The sequence below is a fragment of the Oreochromis aureus genome, linkage group 10 (assembly GCF_013358895.1).
Source record: "Oreochromis aureus strain Israel breed Guangdong linkage group 10, ZZ_aureus, whole genome shotgun sequence".
Classification (NCBI taxonomy): Eukaryota; Metazoa; Chordata; class Actinopteri; order Cichliformes; family Cichlidae; genus Oreochromis; species Oreochromis aureus.
The window spans coordinates 3,100,831-3,121,157 of record NC_052951.1 but is presented as its reverse complement, the minus strand read 5'-3'; the positions used below and the strand labels follow the sequence as shown (position 1 = coordinate 3,121,157).

The following is a 20,327-nucleotide window of genomic DNA, read 5'->3' as shown; positions in this document are numbered from 1 at the left end:
AAATCTGATTGACATCCAAAGAACCAATAAGATACGAGAAAGTAAAACGTTGAATGACACATAACCAATAAGCACGCAATATGTTCTAGTCGGGGCGGGATTAGCTCTCGGTGAGGGTTGTGTGTGAAAAGTGAGTAGCAGGAGCGGAGCGGGTAAGTGTCTGAAGATTACACATTAAAAAGCGTTAGCCTTTCCAGGACTACCAGTTTTTGTTTTTTGTTGCTATATGTGAAGGAGACGCAGATACTTCTTTTTAAAAAAATAAGCCAGAGAGTTGGTGCGTGACTGTGGTTTTCATTAAAAAGCGGCTAGCAGGTTAGCCTAGCAACTAACACACTTTGAAGTGGATGCAAGCCGGCCTGACGCTGACTAGCAATAACACGCTGCATAAACTACAACTATGCGTGAATGCACTTTACATGTGCAGTTGTTAATATCTGGTTTAACAGTACTAGCTGCCGTTCATTTGCTCTTTCTGTGATGTCGGTTAGCTGTCAGCACTTGAGGCTCGTTCTGATAGTGGTGCTGTCTTGAAAGCATGAGGGCTCGTTGGAGCTTAGAGGTTCGACTTTACACTTTTCGTAAAACCTTTTTAATGCACATGTGAAATAGACGGGCACAAATCCATGCAAAGGGTTTCCAGAGTGGCTACTTCCTGCTTTGTGACGCCACACGTTAGTGCGTGGCCTTATGTGGTTGGGCTGGACGTGGAAGTTAACTCCTGACATCTGGATTGCTGGTTCTGTTTCTTGGAACCTGACTTGGAAACATATTCCGCAGGATTTTTAATAAATACATAAACAAATGTCAGTACTGACTAAAAGTGCATCTGTAGTGTTTTCTATAGTGCTTAGAGCCATTGTCTTTCTCCCATTAGGTAGTACGGGTAGCTTTCCCTAACCTCGCCAAGATGACCAAGCTGGGCTTCCTGCGTTTGTCCTATGAGAAACAGGACACGCTGCTGAAGCTACTGATCCTGTCTATGGCCGCTGTCCTCTGTGAGTCCTCTGCTCCCTGCATATGACAGCATGGACAACACTATACAACACACACATCACAATGATCCATGTGATTTTTCTTTCCCCTCCTCAGCATTCTCCACCAGGCTTTTCTCTGTGTTGAGGTTTGAAAGTGTCATCCATGAGTTTGACCCGTAAGTACTGCCTGCATCATCATTCATTACATTAATAGTTTTTTCCTCCTGAAGAGTCCCGTCTCACCTTCACCTTAATGTCACAACCAGGTACTTTAACTACCGTACCACCCGCTTCTTGGCAGAAGAAGGATTTTATAAGTTTCACAACTGGTTTGATGACAGGGCTTGGTATCCTCTGGGGAGGATCATTGGTGGCACCATTTATCCGGGTAAGACCATAAATTGTTGTAAGATTCTCCTGTCATGTGGAGCAGTTCGTGTGTTATGTGAGTTTTTGAAGGCTGACGTCAAATTATGATGGTGTCCTTCTGTTTTCTTTCTCCAGGACTGATGATCACGTCTGCTGTCCTGTACCATGTCCTACATTTTTTCCACATCACAATTGACATCCGTAATGTCTGCGTCTTCTTGGCTCCCCTGTTCTCCTCATTCACCGCCATAGTCACGTACCACTTAACCAAGGAGCTGAAGGTAAAAAGGAAATCGCCCTATGACACAGACACATTGTTCATTAAGAATCATGTAACAGGAAAACATTTTCATTGGGTTTGGTAATGGATTATAGTTATAGTTAAGTAGTCTACTTTGTTTGATATGAATACAATGGACAAAAAAGAACATCTAGTCATTATAAATTAACTTACCCACCAGGAGACTTCAGCAAACTTTTAAGTTTAGACTTTGTGAAAGTTGCAATAATAACTTGATTTGATATATGCAGGCTCCAGTTCTTCATTATTTGTTTCCATGCTCTGCCCCTCTCAGTACAGGCACAATAACAGCTGCATTGATCAGTGTATTAGTTCATGTTACATTGCTTATGACTGGTCCGTATTCATCAGTTACATAGTTAGACGATAATCCCAAATCTCTATCTTTAGTCCCAAGACTGCCTGATGGAACTGCCGAGTTTGAATGTAACCAAAGTGTTAGGGACACAATCCAGGACATGTTTTATTTGGGACAGTTCAGTGTTGTACAGTTTATATCTGGCTTAGTAGGGACCAGTACGGTTTTTTGGTCTCTGTCCCACATATGGTAGATATAAGGTGTGTTTTTACAGAGGACATGCTCAGTTTGGTTTCTTTATGCTTCCTCGAGTAAAGCTTGAAGGAGGAAAACAGGTGGGCCACTCGTTAGCTGAACATTCCAGACTATTACCTGCTCTCTGAACACAAGGGCACAAATCAACACAATTAGACATCAAAAACAGACTTCACACTAGGAATCCAGGACTTTAAACGGTATTCACCAAGTGTCTGTGGGGTATTTGCATTGAGACTGTTAGAACAAAACTGAACATGGTAAAGACTCTTTATTGCAGGACCGTGGTGTTAACCTGCACTAGTTTTAACTAGGTGTGTTTTTTGTCTCTTCAGGATGCAGGTGCTGGGCTCCTGGCAGCTGCCATGATTGCAGTGGTGCCTGGTTACATCTCTCGTTCTGTTGCTGGCTCCTACGATAATGAAGGTAACTGAAACTCAGTGGCTGCCCATTTTATTCATCAGTCAGAAAAGGCTTTTTCCCTGGTAAACTATGTTATATATTCAGTCAATAATGAAAGTAAAGCTGTAGCATTAGAGGATATACACCAAAAGTGCAAGAAAGAAAGAAAGAAAGTGTACTTTATTGATCCCCGTGGGGAAATTCCTCTCTGCATTTAACCCATTCACTCAGTGAAGCAGTGGTCAGCCTTTGGGCGCCCGGGGAGCAGTAAGGACGGTACCTTGCTCAGGGGTACCTCAGGGTAGCTGTTCAGGGGAATCGAACCCCCGACCTTCCGATCATGGGGCCACCACTCTACCTACTGAGCTATCCCTTCCCAAAATGGTATAATAAGAAAATGATTGTCCCTGCTCAGGTATTGCCATCTTCTGCATGCTGTTGACCTACTACATGTGGATCAAGGCTGTGAAAACGGGCTCAGTGTATTGGTCATCCATGTGTGCGCTGGCTTACTTCTACATGGTGAGGAGATGCAGCTGATCTGCATGTTGTACTGAGTGCATTAAGAGGTGACTGTGGTCATGAAATGGTCTCTGTGTGCATTTAGGTTTCCTCCTGGGGTGGCTACGTGTTCCTCATCAACCTTATTCCCCTCCACGTCCTGGTTCTGATGCTCACAGGCCGATTCTCACACCGCATATATGTGGCTTACTGCACAGTCTACTGCCTGGGCACCATCCTCTCCATGCAAATCTCTTTTGTTGGTTTCCAGGTAAAAAGAACCATCTCATTTCATCACCTGACGCACCCTCCTTCCAGGACGGTTTTTTGTTAAAGATTTAAAAAGTAGTGATATTCTCATGATGAGAAGTTTCACTGTGCTTTGTGTCACACTGTTCAGTTCCTTGTCTCCCTTTTTTCATTTACCAGCCGGTGCAGTCATCGGAGCACATGGCAGCCTTTGGCGTGTTTGGCCTCTGCCAGATCCACGCCTTTGTGGACTACCTGCGCAGCAAACTCAATGCTCAGCAATTTGAGGTGCTGTTCAAGAGCGTCATCTCTCTGGTGGGCTTTATCCTGTTGTCTGTAGGTGCTGTTCTCATGCTGACAGGTAAGAGGATTAACAATAATAGTAATGAATGGGAAAACCTTTGTAAAAGCTTTTAACGTGACATGATAAGTATGTTTGTCAGGTAAAATCTCTCCGTGGACCGGGCGTTTCTACTCCTTGCTGGACCCCTCCTATGCCAAGAACAATATCCCCATCATCGCCTCTGTGTCCGAGCACCAGCCCACCACCTGGTCTTCATACTACTTTGATCTGCAGCTCCTAGTCTTCATGTTCCCAGGCAAGTCAGCAAAAGCACAGAGTAGCACTGGCTTAATGTTCTGTAAGCACTCCAAATTTCATTCCAGATTACCTTTCTCTTCTTACAGTCGGTCTGTACTACTGTTTTAACAACCTGTCGGATGCCAGGATCTTCATCATCATGTACGGAGTCACCAGCATGTACTTCTCAGCTGTCATGGTACTGCTGCTTAAATGCCCTTTTGTGTGTGTGTGTGTGTGTGTGTGTGTGTGTGTGTGTGTGTGTGTGTGTGTGTGTGTGTGTGTGTGTGTGTGTGTGTGTGTGTGTGTGTGTGTGTGTGTGTGTGTGTGTGTGTGTGTGTGTGTGTGTGTGTGTGTGTGTGTGTGTGTGTGTGTGTGTGTGTGTGTGTGTGTGTGTGTGTGTGTGTGTGAGAGAGACACATGCCATCTGAGATAGTTCTGGGATTTTAAAAGTTACCTGATGGCATCACTTTTACACCATTAAATGTAACCGAAGCAAACAGGAAATGGTTTCTAGGATGTTGTATGTACCCTGTCTGTGTCATATGTTGGTTGTTTTTGAGTTTTTCTTTTTTAACTGCATTGTTTGTTTCCTCCTCAGGTGCGTCTGATGCTGGTACTCGCTCCAGTCATGTGCATCCTGTCAGGCATCGGCGTGTCCCAGGTTCTGACCACTTACATGAAGAATTTGGACGTCAGCCGGCCAGACAAAAAGAGCAAGAAGCAGCAGGATTCCACCTACCCAATCAAAAATGAGGTGAGTTGGGTGACAGGATAAGCTTGCTGTGGAAGGTGGTGACAGTCTGACTTTTGTTATGCCATGCTCGTGTTGTGACATGAAAGTCTGTGCATTCGGACAGGTTAAACCTGTAAAAAAAGGTTTAAAATAATCCATCATTGTCAAGCTCTCAGCTCAGTGTTTTATAGTCTTGATTTCATGTCTAGTTTAAAATCTTGTCCAAGAGAAAGCAAACCTTTTCATCTCTTCTTCTCTACAGTTCTTGTATTTGATATTTCATGCAATTTGAAACAGATACTACACCTAAAAGTGAATTGTTGTATAACTACTGTTAGGTTTACAAACAATTGTGGGATAGGTACACTGCATTGTTGAAGGTTCACAACCTTGACCAATTAAAAATTGTTGTTTAGTTGAGATTCTTCCTCATGATTTAGATGATTTTGCAGTGTAGCGATGGGTGTAAAGCTACACCGCAGACTGACCTGCACCAGCCAAGAAATGTAACTATGTATTGCATTTACACAGATCTCAACAGCAATGATAGATCTGTTTGATGTAACATGCAGTGTGACCTCAGTGTGTTGACAACACAAAGATGGAATTTGCTGTAATTGTATCTCGTTTGTGCTAATGTTAGTATCCTAGCAGTCTTCGTGTGTCTTAACGTCAGTAAATGTTGTTCAAAATTTGTTTGCTCCAAGTCAACATGAGCGCTCCGTTTCACTTGTGCCTGCAGAGCAATGTAGACACGCCCACAAAAATTATAAGTGTAACAACATTACTCACTAGAGGAATAGAGTTTAGCAGATCCACTTCATAGGTTCTCTCTACACTTTCTCACTTGAGTATTTGGCTGTTTTCACCTTTGAGACAAAACTCAAAGATCGGAGAAATCTCCTCCCATTCTTTATTTCCATTACCCGTTAAGTGGCCCCTTTCCTGGTTTTAAACTACCTTATCCCAAATAAAGTGTAGTAATAATGAATATAAAAGCGTGTTGACATGCTCTGTGTAAACCTACCAGGTTGCCAGTGGGATGATTCTGGTAATGGCTTTCTTCCTCATCACGTACACGTTCCACTCTACCTGGGTGACCAGCGAAGCCTACTCCTCTCCATCGATTGTCCTGTCAGCCCGTGGAGGCGACGGCAGCCGCATCATCTTTGATGACTTCAGAGAGGCCTACTACTGGCTCCGCCACAACACTCCTGAGGTCAGTTAATCTCCACGTGAGGAAGAAAATGTGGATCATTAAACTATAGATCGTCGTCATGAGTGATCAACAGTCACAGCCATTTGATCAGGTTTTCCATTTACGTATCTGAGTGTTATTTTTCCTCAGGATGCCAAAGTCATGTCATGGTGGGATTACGGATATCAGATAACTGCCATGGCTAATCGAACCATTCTAGTGGACAACAACACATGGAACAATACTCACATCTCCAGAGTTGGACAGGTAAGCTGGGTGACCTTTAAGGTGACATTGTCTATAAAATCCTGCTGTGCTGACCATGCTGCTGTTTCTTTTGCAGGCCATGGCATCCACAGAGGAAAGGGCCTATGAGATTATGAGAGAGCTTGACGTCAGTTATGTTCTGGTCATCTTTGGAGGGCTGACGGGCTACTCTTCAGATGGTACGCCGCCTAATAATCTATAACTAGTGCAGCACTTAAGATGTTGTGTTTTTAAGCTTCTAAATGGGTATAATTGAATTTTAGGGGTTCCATTTTTTTTTTTTTTTTTTTTGTCAACTCATTAAACATTCAGCACATGAAGTAAGACATTACTGTTTTGAGAGTTATAAGCACCTTTCTAATTGGTGTATGTGTTTGCATGACAGACATCAACAAGTTTCTGTGGATGGTCCGTATTGGAGGAAGTACAGACACAGGCAAGCATATCAAGGAGCACGACTACTACACTCCCACCGGAGAGTTCAGGGTGGACCGCGAGGGCTCGCCAGTCCTGCTTAACTGCCTCATGTACAAGATGTGTTACTACCGCTTTGGCCAGGTCTACACAGAGGCCAGTGAGTATTTCTAGTACCTTCCAACCCTAGTCTGATCTATTTATCACTTTATATGAGCCTCTAAAATCCCAACTGGAGGAACGTGATTCAGAAATTTAAAAAAGCAAAACAAACACACAGCCAGTGATGGTTTTTCTGATTAATTCCATTTCCTCTTTTGCAGAGCGCCCACCTGGTTATGACAGAGTGAGGAATGCTGAGATTGGGAACAAAGACTTTGAACTGGATGTACTGGAGGAGGCCTACACAACAGAGCACTGGCTGGTTAGGATATACAAGGTAAACAAGCTAACTTTGTCTCTATAGGGATCACAGTTGGTATAGTTCTGTATTTTCATGTTGAGTGTTTGGTTCCAGAATATTTCCATCGTAGGTTTACTCATTTCAGTTTTTATCACTTTTAGTTTTTCTGATTATTAGAATATGAAGGGGAATTGTTCAGGCGCAGAATGGATATTACAATGTAAATAACACTTTGACTGCCATCTGCATCATTAGGTGAGATGTGTTGACAGATTTTCCCCAAGCAAAAACTAAAACTAAAGACATTTCCTTTTTTCCCCCCCTTTATTTTAGTTTTATTAATTGTCCTTTTACCTAAATTTGGAGTTTCAGCTCTGACAGCTAGTCAAATTTAAAAGCATGATTGACATGAAACTGATCGGCAAGCAATTTCATAAATTCAAGCACAAATGAGCATTTGCTTGCAACTGCCTCAACCTTCTCATATGCTTCTTATCTTACAATAGTAAACACTGTTTTTAATTTAGTTAAATGTTATATGACTAATCTGTAAAAGCTTAAGTTTACTGATGAATACAAATACTTGTGACTTTAATCTTTGAGTGATTTAAAAGGTAGTTTGTTTGAGGGTGGGGCTTTTTGTGTCTTTTTAATAAAGTGACTTTTCCACAGTTTATAGCTAAACTGTGTAAAGATCTAAAATCAGTTTTAGAACAGAACTTTCTAAACTAACAGTGTTCTCCTGTTCTCCAGGTGAAAGATCTGGACAATCGGGGTCTTTCAAGGACATAAGGTGCACAGAGAGCAGTGAAAACGGCCTTTAAGCGCACTGAACGCCTTCCTCTGTGGTCAGCAGACGAGCGGGAAAAGAGTACCTTTTTTATATACCTTTTGTTTTGGGGAAGAAAATGGCATCACACATTTCTCCTTTTTCTTTATAGATTTTCATTTTTTAAATTTTGTTTATAATGAAACATCTCATCTGGGATCAGAGGGAGATGATGTCAAAACGTCCAGTTTGATCTAGGAAGTGTATTTTGCCAAGAGGTGGTCATTTGTGAGCGGTTGGAATTTTTACAATGTGGTCAATTAAAGTGGGATTAAATCGGAATACAACTGAGTGTCTTTTTTTCCCCCCTTCCTCCTCACTGAAATGCAGTGCAGGCTGTAGTCAGCTGTTGATATTCAGTTGGATCAGTGTTGTTGGCTGCCCAATCCTCTTGTTTCTCATGCTTTGAACAGCAGGCTAGGAGCAAAAATGTAAACAGTTTACTGCTGACCAATCACGTAGGTAATAGTTGATATGGAAAGCAAGAAAATAATTAGATTTGCTTTTGTTTTAGTCTCCTCACCCACTTTCTGCCAGGGAACAAATGATCCACGAGCTACTCTAACAACAGCCAATTAGGTGCCAGAATGCTAAGCCTATTATTGAAAGTAGGGTTACTTAATATTTTAACTCTTGCTCACTTTACAGATGGAAGCCAATTCAATTTATTACATAGGTTCTATAAAAAGATGCACTCAACTCTTTTTTTTTTTTTAACGACAACTTTAGAAAAGTGTTTAATTGTCATGAAGTGTTAACTTTAGAAAAATTAGTATTAAAGGAAAAGCAGGAACATAAATACAGTTTAGGACAATTCAATATTAAAATCATCTTTAAAGTGTCCATTAGGTTGAGTCCCAAGCATTGCTGAATATCCCCCCCCTTAGAAATAGTACAAATATAGGTTGTTGTTTTTTGTTTTTGTTTTTTTTTTTTCTTTTTTTTTTTTTTTTTTTAGAGGCTGGACTCGTCCGGGAGATCTGCCACCAGTGCAGCGTTCTTTCTGTAGATGTAGGCGTTAGGATTATCATCTAGCTTCACCAGCTCAGCCAGCGATGACACGCAGGGATCGTGATCGACGAGCATCTTGGGCAGCTGGCTGGATTTGTTGTGGATGCGGGAGGAGCGGCGCACAGGTGTCAGAAACTTGAGATCATTAATGTTGCTCTTTCTCCTGGATGCACTCGTGCCGACCTCACCTTCAATTGTTTTTCTGACACTGAAATGTTGAGAGAATCATTTTGTAAGAGTTAAGAATGAAGTGGCTCAAATAACCAAGTAACTGAATAGATTTGCCAAGAGAACGTTGACTGGCTCACCTTTGCAAGTATGGCGTCGTTTTCACGCTGTATCTGATCACTGATGCATCCTCCATCACGTCATCATCACTTTCTACATCATCTGTCTCCACTTTCTGATCATCACTTTCTTCTGCTTCATCCTTCACCTGCTTACCAGCATCCTCAGGCATGTCAATCTTCAGTTCCTCCGCTTTACATTCATCTATAGGCTTGCTGTCCTCCATTTCACTGTTGCACTTATCTGTCAAATCTGTGAGTTCTTATCAACACAAATGACAAATATGTAAACAAAGGCATATGTATAGATATTTAAAGAACTGACATAATACTGATTATTTTACCATCACTACATCTTGATGGCGTTTCCATGGCCTCCAAGGCATCACAGAGATTCACAACAATCTATAAAACAAAGGGGAGGGGATCTTTGATGTTCAATATTATACATTTTAATCGAGCTAATTAGAAGATGAAACCATGCTCCATTTCTGCTTACATCATCCACTCTGTCTTGTGACTCAGCAGACAGATCCCCATCAGAATTTTCTAGGTCTAGTGTAGTGTTCATGATCACTGGAGTTTGGCTGGATGCCGTTGGTCCTGCCCTATGAGTATCTCCACAGGAAACAGTGCCAACAGCAGTGTCAGCGTTGTCCGTTTCCAGTCTTGGTTCAGGCATGTGGCGTGCAGCAGGCTGAGATCGAAGTTTGACGACAGGTTTTGTAGAAACTTTGGTTTTGGAGGGCTTTGCTGTCGACATGGCTGGTCTCTTAAGAGCCTTGCCCTTTGAAGCCAGCCACTCAGCCAGTTTTGCTCTGTAGAAAGCACATAAATTAAGTTTCTTATTTTATTGTAATACAGCAAACATTGCATGTCCGTGTGGAACACCTTACTTTCTCTCTTCTGCAGTCTCCATAGTAAATCTGTATTGACTGATAGTGTTTGAGGCAGGAGGCTTGCTGACCTTCTTGTCAGGTTCTGAAGTCTGTGTCTTTAGGTTGCGAGTTCCACCTGCCTTGGTGGGAGCCACAGTAGTGTTTCTAGAGCCAGCAGTGGTTAGTGTTGCTGAGACGATTCTTGCAGGAGGGCGAGCAGAGGAGAATCCAGCAGCAGGACGACTGCTGGCAGCAGGCTTGGAAACCTGAGCAGGTCCATCAGACACCGACTTGGACCTCACTGGTGCAGGTTTTTGAGTACCATGTCTCTGCATCTCAGCAGCAGATTTAGATCTTCTTGCCATTTTTCCAGGCCTTTGGTTCTCCGTTTTTGGTGCCAATGGGTTAGGATCCATCATACCTGCACTTGCCTTCCAAATAGACCCAATTTTTGACTGGACAATCTTTCCTTTATACATTCCTAGAGCATTTCTTGATGACAACACAGCAGCTGGTACCGGTTTCTGGGCCTCAGAGACTGACCTAGTGTCAGCTTGTTTAGCCTTAGCTCTAAGGGGCTGACTCTTTGGTAGGGTCTGCTGTTTTGGGCCATTTTTCAGTTGGAATGGCACAACAGATGTTTTCTCCCCTTTTATAATTAACTTTCTTTCATGTGCAGGCTGGGCATTTTCCTTGTTTCCCTGTTAAAAAAAAAAAAAAAAAAAAAAAAAAACACACAACATTACATCATGAGATCTGCTAAATTGAAAATGGGCATCTGTGGATAATTTAGCTTTCAAAAAAAAAAAAAAAGTGTCATTTATGTCAGCTTACTTTCTTGCTGATGTGGTTCCGTCTTGACACTGCAACTTCCATTGTGTAGGCCCTCAAAACTGATTAAATTAGTCAGGAATGCTGGAATGTGAGCAAAGCAATGAAACACTGCGTGAATATAGTGATTGAATTAGTTATTAACATCACCTTGCACGTTAAGTGCTCGAAGTGGTAGCATGACGCGAAACTCAGTCATTTAGTAAAAGCTAAGAACTTAAACTCCTCTTTACGTGTTGAATACGCATATACAGTACTCTGTCGTAAATTAAGGTTAGCTAGCTAGTATAAAGCTAAAGAATAACACGTTGGACATAATGAAAATGTGCCGTTAGTCTCCGATAGTTGACTTAAGTAAGGCTTATATCAAACACTGACTTACCCCGTCTGCGTTTCGTTATAACCTTCCAAGAGACCCCTCCACCTCAGCGCCACAGCTCAATCTGAGGGAAAAACACACCTCGTTTTGCTTCTTCAGGATTTGACTTGGCACTGCAGCGCTCCAATTGGTCACCCCTGTATCGCGAGAAACCAAAACCAACCAATAAAATATCTCCAAACTAAGAGCGAGAACAACAGATAACGTCATTCTTCCATCCGTCAATTTTTTTTTTATCCCCCCTTCTGTTTAAATGTTTGAACCCAAATAAAATTCCTGTAATACCGGTCCGTGCTGACCGATACACACCCAAGGTTGCCCTTAAAAAAAGAAGTCGAGACAGTTAAACAGCCGCGAACACCAGCTGTCAGGAATTAGAGTTGGAACAAATGAATACACGAGAGTGTGACTTATGAAAGCCTCTACTGTATTACGCGGTGCTTTTATGTCAGTCTTCACAAGGCTTTAACTTTGTTTTCTGCACAAGTACATAAAAGCAAATTCTCTTTTTAAAATAAAAATAACAGCCAATGACTGTGTGTGATATATTAATATTACGGATACCACGCCTCAGCACAAACACAAGATACATTTGGGATTATGCCTCAGCATGTTTTTAGAGTTTGAAAAGACCGCTGAGGATTATGGGACAGAAAAGAAACGCGCGCTCATTTGATGCACGTTATTCTCCACGTCAATCTAATCATGTGCTAGAATAACAGCCTTCAGAATAAAGTCGTGTGAGCACGTGAATTATAACGGCATGTATTGCATACCGAGTAGGCAATTTGTAATATTTATCCATGTGTTTGTTGTTTGTTTGCTTATATGTGTCGCGTTTTAGGCATTTTCATTAGGTCTATTTAAATTCATAAACCTTTGTTGTGGGTAAGCTAGAAATATAGAGTAGTTTAAAAATAGCCTTTAAAACGGTAAAGAAGTACAGCAGCTTTTGAGTTAATAAGGAACTCAAAATCTTTTCCTTAAAAAGTAGAAGAATTATAAAATACTAAAATTATTTTATAAAATGATATAAAATTATTACCCAGTAAGCCCAAAGTATTTTATTTTGAAAGCACAACTCGGAAGCTCTTTTATGCTTCCGCTATTGATGTTAGCAGTTCTTTTGCTACCCTCTGAAAATATAACGATAAAAGGGGTTTCTTTCGTAAAATATATAGAATGCAAAATCACTGCGCTGTGCCGAACTGTCCCAGTGGCAAATCTGACCCTCAGCCTCTCTTCCGGTTCCCGAATGATGCAGAAAGGTAACTGATGTTAGCATTGCAAACAGTAACCCCAAGCTAGCAAGAAGTGAGAATGTGTTGTGTATATTTATAGAGGAAAATTGGGCACGGTGCGCGTGTTTATCAACTGCCACGCTTTTTGCAACCTTTGCATTTAGCTATTTAGTATCGTTTTTATTCAAAAGCATTTGGTAGTAAAAGTGTTCATATGTTCACTTTTTTGCATATTGCTAAGCACATCTGGAAGATCACGGTTTGGTAAAAGCAGTGTTACAAGATTTAAGCAGGGTAGAAAATAAAGTTTTAAAAATGTGAATATCAACGAGCCACTGGCAGTTAGGTATTCAAACTCACCGGCCAATCCTTGTAAATCTTTAATTAGTGTTTGAACTCTACCAGCAGCTTCTATAGTTTGTGAGACATATAGATATCATACAGTATCCTGTGTAGAGCATGTTATTTCACTTAGTATATAATAAAGAACTAATTGCCGATCTCCTGCACCGTTCCTCGAGAATACACAAAGCTATAACGTTGAATTTGTTATTGGCAGCTTTTGAAAATTGCCTTGTGTGATCTATATGCTCTGAAGCTTCTGTGTGCATTCATAGCTTTCATATTCAAAACATTGTAAAAGCATCTCTTGTAAGACTTGTAAGTCACTATACTTCTAACCCAACCTAGCAATTGTTTCCAAATTCAATAAAAATCTCTGTTTTTCAACATTGTATATTCAGTCAGTCTCTATATCATTTTCATATCTGCAAATATGCGGTAAAGGACCTTGTTTAATTAGTATACAGTACACTGAATCCCTCAGCCAAACTGTTTAAGTTTATCCACAATTTGGTTTCTTATTTCAGGTCCAAGAAGTGGGCTGAAAAATGCCAGAGGCAAGACCTCATTGACAGATCACCAGAGCACCTGTACAGATACTACAGAGTTTGTGGGAAACATTTTGAAACGTCTTTGATTGACAGTGTAAGTACTATTGGTCCAAATTGTCCATATTACAAGAAACAATGGAATTTTCAGTCCTTATGTAAAATCTGAAAAAATAAATTGGGGTTTTAATTTATTTTTATTGTAGTTCAGGTTTCACCTCAATAACATTTTTATGAGGTCATCATATGTGTTTTGGTTACAGGATGCTCAGAGTACAGTGCTGAAGGATGATTCCATACCAACTATTTTTGATATGTCAAGCCAACCTCAGAATGGACAGGCGAAGCGCACTAAACAGACGGTGGGTTAAATAAATCAGAAGTGTTCAGGGATGCGAATTTCTGATAAAGTCAGACATTTTTAATTATTGATGATCTATATTCTGGTTTTCTTTGCAGTATACTCAGAGGCTTTAATGCACCAAAGTTAAAAGAATAAATATAAATGAAAAATTATTAGATATGCAGCATACCGAAAACTAAACGAGCAAACCATCTTGGTGGATGGGAGGATAAATAGAGGAATTTTTGTGATAGAAATGCCTAACAAAAGCAAAATATGATAAATGCAGTTACATGGGGCACGTGAAAGTTAGTGTGTGTCAGCACAAAAAGAGAGGAAAAGGAAAAGCAGTCATTCTGTGCTCTCACAAAATGAGAGAGGCATTTCATGTTTGCACATAAGGGGGTGAAGAAAATAGTGGACATTGTATGTTATACAAACCAAAAAGAATGAATAACTACTGTGTTTTTAACACAACGTGGTTTAAAAGATAGTCAACAGTTCTTGTATGGAACAATAAGAGTGAGCAATATAGCTCCAAAGTTATATCACGATGTTTCCATTCTTCTTTTCCACTGAACTACTGTCAGTGATGACAGACTACATAATTTGTATTGTCAGTCTACTGACACACGGCCCCAACAGCACCGTTATAGTGCAACAATAGAGACGCAGGAGTATATCCACTAACAAATGTAAGCACAAAAGGAGGCAGTTTTTTGCTACACATTTTAAGTAGAAAATCACTGTGTGACACTTAAACAGTAACTAAAGTAAACTTCTAACTTTTCAGGAGCCTGAACAATATTGTAACACAATAAAACTGTAAAATATTGGGATTGGGATGCTGTGTCTTGGGCTGAGCTTTTTAACCAGCTGCTTAAAGCCCTGCATGTCCACCATTTAACTGCAACAGTAATTTCCATGAGCCTTTTGGTCTTCCTGTCCTATGGAGTGTAACTGTCTCGTGCTCCAGCAGTGCTCAGTCGAGTCATTTGTATATGATGGTGTGTTTTTTGCCCAAGTGGTGAAACACCTTGTTGCTTCCACCTGTAGCAACAATAGTTTTCTTGCACATTTTTCAAAGTACTGTGCTTTGTTTGTAGTGAATGGTCAACAGAGGCTGACATGTGGCTCTCAGACATGTCTGGGCTTGTCTCATGGTTGCACAGTAGGAAATGTAAACGCATACCGGCATTACACAAGTGAAGACTTTATTCATGTTTAACATTATGTCTTTAAAATTGAGGAAAGATTTTAATATTCATTACAAAGACAACTGAGAAAGGACAGATACCTTTATTCACAATTAAACATCTGGTTCTTGCAGTAATAGGGTCTTTTTCTTATTATTCTTTGGTAGTAAGTAGGGCGGGGCAAATAATAAAAAGTCAATCAAAACCAACATCTGAAACCTCTGATTGACACATTCCTGCCCATGTGGGTTATTTTGGTTTTTAAATCTGTTAATACTCCCCTCAGTACGTACTGTCCCCTTTAAAACAGAATACTTAACTGACATCAAACTCACTGCCAAACTTGAGGAGCTTGTGCCAAATAAAAAGCAGTGTCTGTTATTCAGACACGTTTTTGGCTTTAGTGAAGATAACACCAAACAAAAAGAAGAAAACAAAACACTTGCATGACAATTATATTAAAGAAATATCCCAGCATTAGTAGATAAGCTTATTTACAGTAGAAACCTAGTGAACTACAAGGAAAGAGAGTGTGCATGTTGATGTGTTGATGATATTGCACTGTAGTGTGGTGCAATATCATCAGTAGAAGACAACTATTATCGAAGCACCAGGACTATTAAGTACTTCGGTAATACTCTTAAGTATTGCTGAATGGTTGCCAAGTGAGGCAAGGCGATCAGGACTGAGGGGGTGACGCTGCCAGAAGGCAGAATAGCAGATATACAAGACCACTGCAAGCACTGGCCTTTTCGAACCATAGAGATGCACAAGGTTCAGCTGCAGCAACATACCTCCAGGAGGTAAGACAGGTGCTGAGAAGCCAGTTGAAAAGTAGGAATAAAATCCAAGCTGGAATAATAAAATGACCACAGGTCGAAAACTCCTAATCATGCAACCTCCCAAAGTCCAGCATCCTGTCCAGAGCGGTGTAGTCCTAGTAACAGCTAAGGCACTGCACAGAACCCTCAAACTCACAGGCCTCTGTTAAAGGACCTGAGCTTGAGGAACACACTGACCACAGTGGGTGAGAGGGAGCTTTTATATTCTTCTTGTCCTCATAGGGCTGTATTGTAATTATGCTTACCTACCAAAGCTGTGCTCCAGCTGCTGTAATAGATTGCACGAGATTATAACAGTATTACCTTTGGTTACTGAAAACTATTTTTCTAGCAGTTTTCACACACGCACACACTCCTTTCTCGTAGTTCACTAGGTTTATACTGTAAATAAGCTTATCTGCTAAAGCCGGGATGTTTCTGTAATGTAATTGTGCTGCAAGTGTTGTAACAGAGTAATAGTGTTACCTTTGGTTGCTGAAACTTTTTTCCCAACAGTTTTGTTTTCTTCTTTTTGTTTGGGGTTGTTTTTTTTTTCAATAATTTTCCATAAATTGCCCAGCCCTAACTTCACCTCAAATCAGCAGCTAAGCGGTCGAAACAGAGTATGATCAACAGGACAGTGATTCCTGACACAGATGAAATCTTCTTCTTTTGTGGATAAAAGCAAGGCCCAAAGCCCAGAACTGAACCCTACTGAATATTTGTGGACTATAGTAGTGAAAAACAGCTCCATGCCAGGAAACCAACCAGTTCTGCCAAGAATATTCTACCAGAACTATCCTAGATGCTTGTTAATGACTACCAAAGGCATGTGGTCAAGGTGAAACGTGCCATTTAATCAAATATGTATAATTTCAAACCTGTGTGAATTAAAGAAAATCCAAAAGAAATTCAAAGTTGTGCACCAAATTCTTGTATTTTCTGAATTCATTACAGATGTATGCTGTAATGAATTACTCTATTATTCATCTTGGGAAAAGGACACTTTAAAGGAATTACTGAAAGCCTGAAATTACCATAACAGTCATGCATGTTTGTAAACTTCTGACCACAAGTGTATATTATCATTGTATCACAGTGGCATTTTAAGTGGTATATATTAACTCAATTTGTATTTCTTTTTGGTAGACCAAAGACAATGAAATGGAAAGTAAGGGAAGGAAGAGTAAGTAGAAATATCAACACACACACACAGATATTTATTAATGAAAAATGAAACTATAAACGTCCCACAGGCTCATTTGTTACAAGAGAAATGAGTTATTGAGTTTTCCTTCAAGTGTTTCCTTTTCTTTTTCAGAAATGAAAAAGTCTCAAGCAGCAACAGCTAAGGAAGACATCCCAACGTTATCAGAGGAAGAAGAATACAAAGAGTATCTGAAGTCATTATTTGAAGTCCTTCTCCTGCTGGCAGAGCAAAGCATTCCTCCTACAGGGCCTGCTAATAATGACCAAGGCCTTGGGTCCAGCAGCTTTCAGGCATTGCTAGATATTCGCATCATGTGTGGAGATGAAGTCCTAAAGAAGAGGTACAATGAAAATAAGGAGTGCTGCTCCACCGAACAACTGAATCAGCTGATTGAGGTGTGTGAGAAATTCATCCGCAGTAAGCTTGTGGAGGAAATTAAACAAAGCAGTTTTTTCTCTTTACTCACTGGTGATCCAGTGAAGATCTCTGGAGAATGGCAGCTCCCTGTCTTTGTTCGCTATGTGGACGAGTCTAACTTTCAGAGGGAAAGGTTTGTCGGATTCTTGAGCTTCGAAGGAGATGGGGATATCCTTGCAGAGAAGCTCCTGTCTGAAATGACTGACAAATGGGAATTAGATATGGAAAAGTGTAGAGGACAAGCCCACTCGTGCTCAGGGACGCATTTTAATCAAATAAAAATATTGGCTGCCAAACTAATGGAGATGCATCCGAGGGCTGTGCTCACACTGAGCTCCAGGCAGTCCTTGAACATGTCACTGGCCAGTGGTTTGGCTTCGTCAGGGGTTCAGCTTGTCATGTTTACCTTTAAGAAGATTGAGTCTTTTTTCGGTCAGTCCCCGTTACTGCAGCTGGAGCTCGAGAACGCAATTTCAATTTTCTACCCTGACAACGAGGAGAAAGCCAACGAACTGAAAGAGATCTGTCGCACCGGATGGACCAGAAGAAATGATGCGTTTGAAGTGGCAGTGGATATCCTGGAGGCACTGCTACTCTGTGTAGACAGCGTGCATGACAATGAAGATATGAAATGGAGTGATCAAGTCTCACAAAACGCTTTAGAGATTTCAAAAGCACTGACCGACTTTGAGTTCGTGATGGCGTTGGTTGTGCTGAAAAACGTGATGACGCTCACCCAACCCTTTGGGAAAAATATACAAGGGAACGCAACAGAAAGCCATTTAGCTGCAGTCAGTTTAAAAGCTGTGTTGCATTCTCTGAAAGAGGTGTCTGACAACATCGACGTGTATCACGAATTCTGGAACGATGAGGCTCTTACCATAGCTGCAACCATGGAAATTTCAGCAAAGCTTCCTCGGTCGTTCTTGAGGAAGCATCAGGCAGAATGTGGATCCATTCGGCCAGAGAGTTACTACAAGGAACACCTGTCTGTTCCTGTGGTGAATCACACCATCCGAGAAATGAATCGGCTCTTCTGTGAAGACCACCTGAAGCTTCTCAGGTGTCTGTCGCTGATCCCTGCTGTCATAGAGCAGCACAAATCCACAGAGCCCGAAGAGGTGAATGTGCAGGCATTTAATAATGACATCCCAAATGCAGGAACCCTCTCTGCAGAGTTGCACTGTTGGTGGGTTAAATGGAACAAAAAGGGAAAAGGTGAAACTTTTCCCTCCAGTCTCCATGAAACACTGCAGCTGGCTGACGTCAAGTTCTTCCCAAACATGCTGGCAGTATTCAGACTGATCGGAGTCCTGCCTACCTTGGCTTTGGAGGACAGCTGCAACGTGGCACACAAGCGCTTCACAATGTACATGGAGAACACGCCTGACAGATTTAAATCCAAAAGCCTTGCTCTTTTGAACAATAACTATGATGTTGGGTTTGATCTGGATTCATTGGTCGATACCTACATGAAGACATACCCTGAGGTGCAGCAGGAGTCGTAGTCGGGAATCACGCTCGGCGGAGCAGAGACAGGTGTTAGATACTTCCTAACACATACAAGCGTCGCTGTGCTGGCTCCAGAAACTGAAGACAAAATGACAAGTTCACCATCTTGTTTTGCCCATGTCGGCCCTCCATTTACAGGAAAACGGCCTCCTACGCTGCAGCGTGGCTGCTTGGTGAACGTTGAGTGCAGCCCTGAACTCTGAAGTTCTAGTTTAAAATTTTTTTGTTATGTAGAAACGAGAGAAGTGGTCTGAACCCCAACCCTTTATACTCTGTGCTCCAGTCAGTCTTGCTGTTTATGCTATATTTATGTAATCTGGCTTTGGGGGGAAAAAATGGAAAGATTCCAACATCATCAGATAAATTACTGATCAAGATCTCAGCAGTCTCGCTACAGTTTCTTGTTCCAAACTGTATCTTTGGTAGAATATGAATACATAGTTTTGTAAGCTCTGTTAAAGCAGGTAAGGTTGTTCAGCTATAAATCCCTCCCTGAATGTGTCAGTAAAGAATTGGGCTCTTTGATTTTTTTTTTACATTTTGTCATCCTGAACAAAATTTCAAATGCTGATTCAGCTATGCTGGTGCTTTGGAGATACACTGTACCTACCACTATCCATCTTCCCTGTCTGAATGGAGTGCGGTGAGTCACTTGTCTGCCCTTAAACTACATTTTCTCTGTAGAGTTCGATGTAAATATTAAATATGAAATATTATATGACTGAGGACTCAGAGCATTCCCAAACTGCAGCATGACCGTAGTTTAAATTTTCATTTTTGAGTTCTTGAAATGTTTCTTTTACCTTTCCTTTTCCTTTAGATTGATCTGGAAAGAAAAAAAGGCTATTAAGAGAATTACTTTTAATTTCTAATTTGTGTATAGGAGGTGGCTGTCTGTTTTCCTGAATATATATGTGGACTTTTCAGGATTTGTTTTTGGTTTTTTGCACAGGTTTCCATAATTTGGATGCATTTTCTTTGTTTTAAAAAAATAAAGCCATAAAATTATTCAGACAAGTGATTTCTTGCTTGAATATATCACCTTTTACTGTGGACATTTTAAAACAGCAGAAGAAGAATTTTGGCATAGTTCTTTATCGCCTGCTTCTAAATAAACCCAGTGTTCACTCCATAATAATTTAACATCAGTGACTCTTTCATAGCAACTTGCTGGAGTGCTTATAGAATTGTATATATAACCTAAAAGAAGAAAATTAGGTCAATTACATGCTATTTTCATTGTAAATATTACTTATAAGAGTAAAAAGCCAGTAAAGTATACTTAAGGTGAGCCATAGTCATCAAATCGGCTGCTGTCTAACTGAGCTGTGTCCTCAGAAGTCTGGACTCTTGAGTGTACTTGCCAAAGAGGAACTAGCGAGCATGCAAGGACAAACTGCACTTTAAACTGACAAACGCCGACTTAAAAAAAACAACTCCAGGCCAATTCAAAGGCTGATTACTTTGATGGCTAAGGTTAAAGGATAGAATTAATTCATGATGCAGCACAGAAACAATTGAGTAATTAAAAA

At 40.7% G+C, this 20,327-nt stretch overlaps 3 protein-coding genes across 3 annotated transcripts; 2 read left to right on the top strand and 1 right to left on the bottom strand.

Annotated features, from left to right (window-relative positions):
• Positions 1-16: 16 nt before the first annotated feature.
• On the top strand, positions 17-8,066 carry stt3a (STT3 oligosaccharyltransferase complex catalytic subunit A). Its single transcript, XM_031755848.2, has 18 exons — positions 17-152; positions 878-998; positions 1,093-1,153; positions 1,244-1,365; positions 1,482-1,627; positions 2,536-2,626; positions 3,018-3,124; positions 3,210-3,374; positions 3,533-3,713; positions 3,796-3,951; positions 4,040-4,131; positions 4,534-4,689; positions 5,699-5,887; positions 6,017-6,133; positions 6,210-6,312; positions 6,519-6,707; positions 6,871-6,986; positions 7,704-8,066. Exons 2-18 carry the CDS (start codon positions 911-913, stop codon positions 7,740-7,742), a joined length of 2,118 nt encoding a protein of 705 aa, XP_031611708.1. The 5' UTR covers positions 17-152; positions 878-910; the 3' UTR covers positions 7,743-8,066.
• A 415-nt stretch (positions 8,067-8,481) lies between these two features.
• On the bottom strand, positions 8,482-11,316 carry si:ch211-266i6.3 (cytoskeleton-associated protein 2). The gene is made up of 7 exons (XM_031755833.2): positions 11,169-11,316; positions 10,790-10,870; positions 9,974-10,656; positions 9,577-9,895; positions 9,422-9,482; positions 9,099-9,339; positions 8,482-8,998 (listed from the first exon to the last, which is right to left on the bottom strand). The coding sequence occupies exons 2-7, from the start codon at positions 10,829-10,831 to the stop codon at positions 8,734-8,736; spliced, it is 1,611 nt and encodes a 536-aa protein (XP_031611693.1). The 5' UTR covers positions 10,832-10,870; positions 11,169-11,316; the 3' UTR covers positions 8,482-8,733.
• Positions 11,317-12,241: 925 nt separating this feature from the next.
• On the top strand, positions 12,242-19,407 carry thap12a (THAP domain containing 12a). Its single transcript, XM_031755867.2, has 5 exons — positions 12,242-12,433; positions 13,276-13,393; positions 13,560-13,658; positions 16,806-16,842; positions 16,978-19,407. Exons 1-5 carry the CDS (start codon positions 12,348-12,350, stop codon positions 18,789-18,791), a joined length of 2,154 nt encoding a protein of 717 aa, XP_031611727.1. The 5' UTR covers positions 12,242-12,347; the 3' UTR covers positions 18,792-19,407.
• The last annotated feature ends 920 nt before the right edge of the window (positions 19,408-20,327 follow it).